General features: G+C 31.2%; 1 protein-coding gene across 1 annotated transcript; it reads left to right on the forward strand.

The window, feature by feature from the left end:
- Positions 1-1,296: 1,296 nt before the first annotated feature.
- LOC136270105 (uncharacterized) lies at positions 1,297-10,160 on the forward strand. Its single transcript, XM_066066590.1, has 4 exons — positions 1,297-1,726; positions 3,331-3,475; positions 4,265-4,336; positions 8,436-10,160. Exons 1-4 carry the CDS (start codon positions 1,723-1,725, stop codon positions 9,868-9,870), a joined length of 1,656 nt encoding a protein of 551 aa, XP_065922662.1. The 5' UTR covers positions 1,297-1,722; the 3' UTR covers positions 9,871-10,160.

Consider the following 10,160-nt stretch of genomic DNA (forward strand, 5'->3'; position numbering starts at 1 on the left):
CAGACCCACTCTATAAAAGAAAAGACAATGTAAATCAAGAAAAGAACACTATTTGGAGGTTTTGATACGCATACTCCAGTTTGAATCAACCTATTTTTAAGTATTTAATATATTTAAGAGTTACATGTACAAATCGATGCTATGTTAAATATACATTGTTTTCAATTATTAAAAAAAACTATCAGATTTGTGAATATTTCAATTTCAAAATATCTAATCTGTCCATATATAGACATTTTACTCTCCTTATTCACCCATCTTCTTTAATATATAAATTTTAATGTTTTCTGTTTGGTATTTTAAATGTCATCAAATGTTGTTGTAGTAGTAGTTAAATATCGTATTTGTCTCGCAGTGATTACTTATCGGAAGTGATGCATACCTGCTATAAGAGAAAGATAACTCTTTAAGTAACGATAACTTTGATTTATGGGAAGACGGATTAGCCACTGACAGAGCCGCACCACGAACTACCGAATTTCCAATTGTCCGTTAAGTATACACCCTCTATGAACTTAAATCAGTCTTCGAACGTATTACTCAGAAAAAAACTTAATAAGAATACAAAACATATTGTTCAAGTTCAGTAAAATTCTTTCCAAAGGTAAGTTCTTGTAGCAGAGAATTCGAATGGTGCTATATATTTAATAAAGCACAGATGATGCATTTCATGTTGAATAATAATTGATTATTAAATCATATCCAATGTACTTACATAATTCTGGAGAGCTCAGTTTAATGTAAGAGAGATAAGGAAATGTTTAACGTTTAACATTAAACCATCCATACTCTGAAATAAAAGAAAATCTCACTCAAGTGGACTTACATGCAACCACCTTTCGTTTGAACTATATTTTACTTCACCTTTCCATTTTTAACAGAATCTCAATATACATGTACATGCATACATGGTTTAACTTATTTCAGATTAATACAGGCTAAAAAAAGAAAACGTCTTTTGTTTTCTAAATCATAATCGACATGATTTTTATCCGAATGCCATCAAAATGCAAGAAAGTTCACATGGGATTGTGCCAAGCTATTTTTTTTAGGATAGTTAAAACAATCTATTTTTAATCATTATTGATTTTCCATACAATAAGCCGATCGATTACTGCAGAATATCTCTCTGAGGTTGCTCCATGGCGACAGGTAATCATTTTCGAAATCAATGCATATGAGTAATGAATATTACAAAAAACGCACTGACATTGAATTAATGTAACTTCTCTGTTCATTACCGATCACAGATTTCAATGTATCCTACGATTATACCGTTGTATCTCAGCTTTCTCTTTCTTTTCGTGGAAACACATTCATCTCCACTCTGGTGCCATTTAACGACACTAAACTTTAAAAAGCAAAACAGGGTCACAATTTACTATGTCAATAAGATTACAGGTGTCTTTAAAATTTAACACCATGTACGAATTACAAGTATTGTCAAGCGTAAATATCGATCGTCAACTTCATTTTAAAAAGCGTTGGTCCCCGTTTAAGACTGATGATGACCCTTCTATGTTAAATATTTTTTTCTAAATTGATGATTTATTCTTTTAAAAAATGTCCTTAGCAGCTTTTTCAAATCTAATTGTTTTCTTTAACTTCCATTTGAAAATATATTATACGTTAACCTAAATATTTTTTGAAGAGGGTGAAGTGACACAGAAAGTTTAAATATTCCATACAAGAGAGTTTTGTCAACTATTGGAAAATCTGAAAATGGGTAAGAACACCTTTGTACCTCTAACACATTAATTAATCTTCGACTGTTGGTATAAAAAGAAAACTACAAACTATATTTTTAAAGTGTTTGACTTTACCTTTTTTTTAAATGCATTTGTTCTTCTTAAGGATGACGTTTACTCAGAATGAAAACAAAATCCACTGATGATAATGAAAAACCAACTATTGTGTGTTATAGACCTTACATAGTAGTGTTATTCTTCACTTTCGAAAAAGTAGGTCAATGACCTACTTTTTTAGTTAATGGCCATTGAATAATTTTTGAAAATTTATGAAAAATCCATAAAAATTTTACACTAAGATTGAGATTTTCTTAATTGTTAAAATAATACAAAATGCTTAACTCTTAAACAAATGAAATACAGATTATGAATGGTAGTGACATTAAATAGATACAAAGCATAAAGTTTCATTCACAATTTTTATAGATATTCTAGTCCGAATTTCCTCTATCAGTTTTCAAATTACTACACATTTTTGATTCAATATAACAAAAAACTGAATGATGATAAAGCTAAAACATTTATAGTATTAAACTAAGTATATTGACCTTTCTCTGCTGGCATAAAATTTATATGAGGTCAATGATCAAAATTTTGAGATATGGTGTCTTATATCATTTTTAGGCATTTTTCAATATTTTTGTATTGTTTTCCATATGATTATCTATAAGAAAAAGCAAGATAAAACCAACAAAAAATATGCAAAATTATGTTGACTAACAAATAAAATCTTAACTTTAAATATTACAGTACTACCAAAAATATTTCAGTGGAAAACAAAATCCGAAAAATTTAGTCCGAATTTCCTCTGTTTTGCTAAAAGTCAAACTTTGTCAGACCCTAATTCCATAATTTAGTAAAAAGATCGATTGTTATGTCAATGATAATTCATTTCATAAATACTTTTTGTATTTAAAACAAATTTTACTCATGAAATTAAACGTTTTAACAATCCAGATTTGAGAACTCAAACCCTGAGTAAACAACATCCTTAATTAATATTAAGTCTGTGGCTTTGTTTATTTTTCTTTTATTATTTCTTTGGTCATAGATTTTGTGATCTTTCCGTTTTGTCATAGTATCATACTGGTTTTTGTCATATTTCTTTTAACATATATTTAACGAATTTAATGAGGGGAGTGGTTGCTTAAGGGCAGCAATGTGATTCCGTTGCTATGGTGAATTCTATAATCATTCTTTTTAAATTTTCATGAATTCCTGAACGTAAGAATATATCTGTTTTGATTTAGACTTCAACTGGTTCGTGGTATATTTGTAAGTATTAGCTGTCGATATGATTTCTATTCAAACCAATTTGGTTTTAGTTTTAACTTGAATGCAACAAAACGTTATGGTTTCAATTTTCAGACTCCACAACAAACAGAAATTGCTGTCAATAGGAAAATCTTTCGCTTGACTGATTTCTTTATTAACACGATGATTATAAAAAAATTTATACTATTTTGTCTTTTTTAGAATTAATTTATTATTTTGGTAAATGCTGTCTTGCTTTATTCTTGAGAACCAAGAATATTCTTTGGTTGTTATTTTAATAAATGGTGGTTTATTTTTCTCATTCAAGATTCTTCTGCACTTGATGCGACCATAAGGATTGTTTGTGAATACTATATTTACATCACGACGAATACTGATCCAAGATGGTTTATACTTGGATTCATCTTATCAATTTTCATGATAGTTGTCGTCGTACGTTTATATACAAATAGGTATGTAATACTAACAGTCCAAGTAACTGGGTTTTTTTTATACATATATCTATTTTTTTTGGAATTTTTTTGCCAAATTGGTGTTAATTTTCAAAATATTTAAATTTCACTTTTTTAAGTATTTAATTTGTTGTTGCATTTAAAAGTAATTTAACAAGTTGAGTCACTAAAAAAATTGCAATGAAATTAGTATGTTGCGATAATCTTTTAAAAAGTCTTTAAAACATTTGCATTTACGATTGTTTTGCACCACTGTTCCATAAATTTCACCATTGAAACTTTTCTATTTTGTCATAAGTTGTTGTGTTATAGGCATACCGAGTTTAACACCATGGTGCAATGTCGTATTACTGTTTTCGGAAGACATGTGTCTATACTTTCGAAATCAAAATCTCTTTTCAGCTATTGGGCTAAAAATATAGCATTGTTTTTTCGTCGCCTTAATGTCTGTTTGAAGTCAGCCTAAATAGACCAATAGTAATGATACTATCTCATGGATTTGACTTTTAACTTCGTATTTACATGAAGTTAAATTCAGTTTTGGCTGGTTCTTAGACTAAAATGCACTTGAAGGAGGGGTTCAGAGCACTTAAAATATTTACATGTTACTAAAATCTACTTTTCCCAACCTACACCCCATTCACACGAAGACAACTTTTATTTTCTTTACAATTTTCAATGACACCTTTATACTAGCAGACATATATTATATTAACACTTGCATTCTGTTAATGATTTCAAAATTCCTTGGAAATTTTTGAAACAAAATTGAATTTTGTCTGATTTCAGACTGCCAATGCACGGTGAAGAAAACGAAAAAGAAATGTGTCAAATAGACTATACAGGGATTTTACGATCAAAGTATGTGTATGTATAAACAGTAACCATTTTATACAAGTAGATACAATGTACATAATATTTGTAATTATAGTGTTCAGAACAATTTTAAAGAGTGCTTAAGGTCCGACTTAAAAAAAATGGATTTAAATTGAAAGAAAAGACCTTTTATAATATTAATATTGCTTTTTGGTCAATTATTTTTATAATTATCAATGTCAAGAAATCAGTGTTGTTTTAACAAAAATAGTCTGTTTTATGGGCGGCAGAAATGGTAAAAAAGACGTTAATGCAAAACATGCTAAAATACAAAACAGATCAGCCTAAAACAAAACCAACAGCCTCTTTTGCAAAATCAACAGACAGCGATGCAAAACAAACGTTCACTAATGCAAAACCAACAGTCATGCCCTGAGTAAACGCTAAATGAAAATCACGAAAACCCTAATCCATTGGGGGGGGAGGGGTATGCTAATATGTTATATGCATATAACTTCAACTTCAGTTTTTCATGCTCCGGATAAAAGGTGGGGAAAAACTCCTTGATAATTTGGTGTTTAATGTTAATTTAACACTATTTAACACGCTTTCCTCCCCCCCCCCCCAATCCCTCCGATGCTACGAGCCAGCAATAATTGAGTACACATAAAACAAGTGTCGTCTGAGCAGTTAAACCAGTTGTTAATTAATCAATCGATACACTATACCTGTAATCGTTTAAAAAAATCTATTAGTATTTATTGCATTATCATTATGAGAATTAAAAGAAAAATATAATAAGAATCATGTGATGGGCCTATAGTACCCGAACGGGATTTAGTATTGTTATACATGTATAATATGTGCAATTGTTAAATCAGCAGCAATTGGCAATGTTATTAATTATCAAGTAGACGCATTGCGGCCCAAATCTCTATCTACCATAATAGTAATTATCACATTATTGATTTTTATATGATAGTTTCATATCTTTTACTTTTATTTTGCATAATTGTTATTTAGGCAAAATATCATGTAACTCTTTAAATACTGAAATTCTTGTTATTCTTTTTATCCTTCCGAACTCGGATTATTTATGGGACTTACCCCTATGTAGTCCCGTTACAAGAAGACGATAGCGTGTTTTTGTTTTTGGGTACCAGTATTCTAATGTCTCGAAATTTAAACACAAATGTTTGAAGACCTTTGTAAATAATGCCATATAGGTCAAAAATTTGTTGCAGATATAATTTCAGCATCAATTTCTTGGAGTAAATTAAATTAAAATGGACTAGTGTTGCCCCCCTAAAAAAACTTTAATTTTACAATAATTATGTCTAGGAGGGTAACTTGATGCTTTATATGATTGACAAAACTTTGAAAGTTAAGATGCAAAAATACACTAAACTACAGTAAAAATAGCAAAATCAACATGGGCAATTATTTAGCGTGAGTGGCGAAGGTGGTATCAAACAAAACAACAATGGCTAGTGACGCTGAAAATTACACTAAGAGCGAGGCTTGCCTAAAAATAACCTTATACACAGAGGTTGCTCCAAAGGAAATAAGCTTGAACGATTTTAATATATAACAATGATTATTACATAATCTACAATTCATATATTCCTTAGAAACGCTTCCTGTTCCACCATGTTGCTATGCACCGCAAAGGATCATTGGGATAGTAGAACGTTTTCACGCGGGTCCACAAAATTTTCTTTGAACAATGTGCAGATTTCAACTCGAATTTCTTCTGTTCGTACACGTTGTCTAAGATTAATATATTTATTTATTATTATTATTCCAACAATTATTCAAATATTCAATATTGGACACTGGGAACGACCATCTATTTACAGCTATGATGAACAAATGTTTGCAAATGAAAAATGTCCGAAATGAAAACCCTATAATCCGGTGACATAAATTTCAACAAAATACAATGGATACAAGATGACAAAAATAACACTCTAAAGAGAGTTAAATATAATTACAAATTTTCCCCTTAGAAAACATGGGGGAAAATTGGTGAAAATTCAAAAATGCCAAATACAAGAGTTTGAAGTTTAAATTTGAAAACTGTAAACGATTGTAGCCCCAAAGTTTGTGTAGGTAAATTGATATTGCCACCACCTTAAAAAATTACAAAATGTATTGTGATATTTTGTGACAGTCATAAAATTGAACACTAATGACTAAAGATAATTATATACATTAAAAAACAAGCGCGATGGAATGAACTTCTGTAAACATAAGCCGTGTTTACAAATATTTACAGAATAATATAATGTCCATTATCATGATCCTAAATCATTAGAAATAGGTGGATGCCAATTGTTTCTGGGCTTGTTGAATCACTTTTGATGATTTGTAAATACATGTATATGTTCTATAACAATTTGAAGACCATCTCCCTAATGTTTTAATAACATGATCTTTGATGCGTGCTTCTTGAGCTTTAGAAGCTGCTTCTATTCTGAATGAATGACCATTAAAATTGTCAGGATTGTAACCTTACTTGCACAGAAGGAATTTTTACTTGTCTACAAAATATAACCTTGTTAAGACAGAACCTTCTTTGGCAACAAACAAAGGATTTGGTACACATGAAAATGTTCTAGCTTTTAAATCCAAATATTTGTGTATAGCAGTAACTGGGCACAAATTTGTATTTGTTTTGAAAAACTGAATTGGTACTCCTTTTGAAAGTATCAATTTTTGTTTTAAATTATTAACAACAGAATTCTCAGTGCACGTTACATCTTGTGTCAATAGACGTTCATTGACATTAAAACCGTAAACTCTCCACATTGTAGAAATCCAAAGAAGCAACAGAGAATGCTGCTTCTAACAAAGAACTAGTGAATATATCAAATATACCCGAATGAAGCAAATGACAAATTTTACACCGAATAGAACTTGTTATAGGTAATCTTGTACGTTTCACACGTGTACTAGCTTGTTTTTTTAACACCATTTAATATTGTTTGCAAACATAGTTAAGGTTGACCTGACCTGTTTTCTAAAGGATTGAATCATTTCATCTTCAAGTAAAAAAAATCGTTTACCACTAAGATATAGTTTGATTGTACAATGTGACAAATGAATCTGTCGCTATTTTTTTTTGTATAATAACTTTCATGGAATTTCGATTAATCATTTGTGATTGTGTTTGATATGAATGATTCCTTCTCTTAATTTGAACAATACAGAAGAGGATAGCTTGAGATTAGATGTTATCAAACAAAACTACAATGACTACAGATGCTAAAAATTATACTGAAAGCGAGGCTTTCCTTAAATAACTATATACACATATGGTGCCCCCAAGGGAAAATATATATTGAAATCTTTCAAGTTTATCAATGATTATTACATAATCAACAATTTTGATAGTAAAATTACCAAATATATGGCTCGGCCCCCACCACCACCACTGCCCTACCCCAGCTAGCAAACCTAAATATTCTTCTGACCCCTCCTTTCTCCCTGAAAAAAATCCTGGGTGAAACAAGCATAAAAACGTTCCCTGTAATTCAAAAGTACGTTTTCTCCAGGTTACAAATTCTTCACGGTTCGATTTCTCCTGATTCCTCTTACCACGCCATCTAGCGTTTACTAACGGATTAGGATTTTCATGATTTGCATCTAGCGTTTACTCAGTGCATACCTGTTGGTTTTGCATCGGCGATCGTGTGTTTCGCATCGGTGTCTCTTTATTTTACAACAATGTCTGTTGGTTTTGTTTTAAGATGGTCTGCTTCGTATTTTAGCATGTTTTTAAAAATAAGTTTTGCATCAACTTTTTTTACACTTTCCGCCGCCTATAGTGATGTATGAATTAATTAACTTCTTATTCCATTTGTGTGTTTTTTTCTAATGCTGTTTCACCTTATTTTGGTGCAGTTTGTTGCTATGTAAGCTTTCGATCTTTGAATCCCAAGTTCGAAAGCGGTCGAAGTTTATAAAAACTACATCATCGAGTTACGAGTGTTTATCCGCTTCTCTCCTGTTAAAGGAGGAGTGGATCAGAAACCATAGACTTGGGAATATGTAAAAATTGCGAATTTGCAATTTTATATATATATATAAAAGATAAAATTGTAATCAATGTTAAACTAATTATTAACTTGTACAAATACAGATATCCAATACTAGAAATTCTAAAAAGACGGAGAAAGCCTCTTTGTATTGAATATATTGAAAAGTGGAGAGAACCCGTCCTTCATTTTGGAGACAACGACAAAAGAATAAAGGAATTCTTTGAGAACAAACTTAAAAACATTAATGAAGATGAGTGGAATATAAGTTGTAAAATTGTAGACGAGCTTTCAAAGATGGTTGTGTGCGAGATGAGAGAAGCTGCAAACAAACGTTTTCCTGGACTTTATATTGGAAAAACGCTTAGAAAACAAGGAAGCTCGAGGGAGGGTTTAAAGGTCTGTGATCCATTTGAATTTGATTTACTTTTACCATTTCATTTGGAAAATGTTCAGATGAAAATTGATGCTGTCGTTGACAATAATGGGTGTATTATACCCGGACTTTTCAAGATGGAGATAAAGGATCCTGAAAAGCTTCCATCGTGGTGGAAAAAATACGGATTGGTTTCTTATGTACAGGAAAAAGCATATATAAACACTAGCCATTTTCAGAAGAAAATGTTTGCTTCTATTCTCGATCAAACCACGAACGAAATTAATAAACGGTTGAAGAAATTGACAGCAAATTCAAAAGACGAGTATAAACTGGTACGACAAGTCAATTCCCCGAGCTTAAAAATAACTATAAAAGGGAAAAGCCAGAATGGGCTAAGAGGTTTCCTAAATAAAATTTTGCATTCGCGAGCCATGCTTCTAAGACAAGAAGATATTGGTCATTCTAGTGAAGTCAACCTCGAAGTTGATTTGGTTCCTGGTGTTTTGTTATCAATTGACGAATATCCAGAATATATGTTCAGTCAAAAAGGTTTCGTTTGTGAACGATACGGAGTGATGAAGTGGGTCAATAAAAAGAATCCAGCTATTTTAAGAGAAGATGGAAACCTCATTTGGCGTAATTCAACGTGTGGTTATGAGAAGTGCATGTTTGACATCGTCCAGAAATATTCAAGTGCACTTTATGTGATGACGGCTTGCAGATTGCTAAAAGGAGAGTTACGAAAACTTGCATCAAATTCACACAATCAATTAGGTAGTGTAGTAAAGTCTTACCATCTGAAAAACTTTTGTCTTTACTGCATCCTGTTTCTGACGATACATGACAAGCCTAATAAACTTACAAGTGTAACGGAGGCAATGGGATACTTCATCGAATTTATGCGACAAAGTCTGAAAGCTGGAAATCTGCCGCACTTTTTTCATGGAAATCCCCATCTTAGTAAAATATTTCCTGTTTCTGTATTTGGTAAAGAAAAAACGAAGTACAACATGTTTGCTATGAACAGTGAGGAGACATTGATTCAAGCACGGTTAGGATTTAAGGATTTCATGAGAAAATTACAAGGTCTGTACCTGGAAAGAAAGCAACTAGACACCAAGAAAATCAAACTCTTTTCTGACCATTTGCAACGCCAATAAATGTGTTTTAAGTTTCTGTATTATGTGCACACAGCTATGTTTTTTTTCTCTTATAACGACGGTCCTTTAATTAGGCCCAAAGTTTTAGCAGCTGTATGTTATATACGAAAATTTAAAGATTTAACGCTGATGTAAATAAAGCCAGTACGATTTATACAACTACATAATGCAAGCAACGGCATTAGCTTTAGCAAGGTTTTTGATTACCAACACAATACTTGTATATTGTTAAACTCATTGCTGTGATTTGTTAAACGCTATGATTTTTTAAAATAATTTTTTTTTCCGTT

This window comes from Magallana gigas, chromosome 7 (assembly GCF_963853765.1).
Source record: "Magallana gigas chromosome 7, xbMagGiga1.1, whole genome shotgun sequence".
Taxonomy (NCBI): domain Eukaryota; kingdom Metazoa; phylum Mollusca; class Bivalvia; order Ostreida; family Ostreidae; genus Magallana; species Magallana gigas.

Bases quoted from the DNA above. Each gene is read 5' to 3' on its own strand.
- LOC136270105 (XM_066066590.1), top strand. The intron at 3,476-4,264 runs GTATGTAATACT...GTCTGATTTCAG, and splicing joins GTACGTTTATATACAAATAG to ACTGCCAATGCACGGTGAAG. The intron at 4,337-8,435 runs GTATGTGTATGT...GTACAAATACAG, and splicing joins ACAGGGATTTTACGATCAAA to ATATCCAATACTAGAAATTC.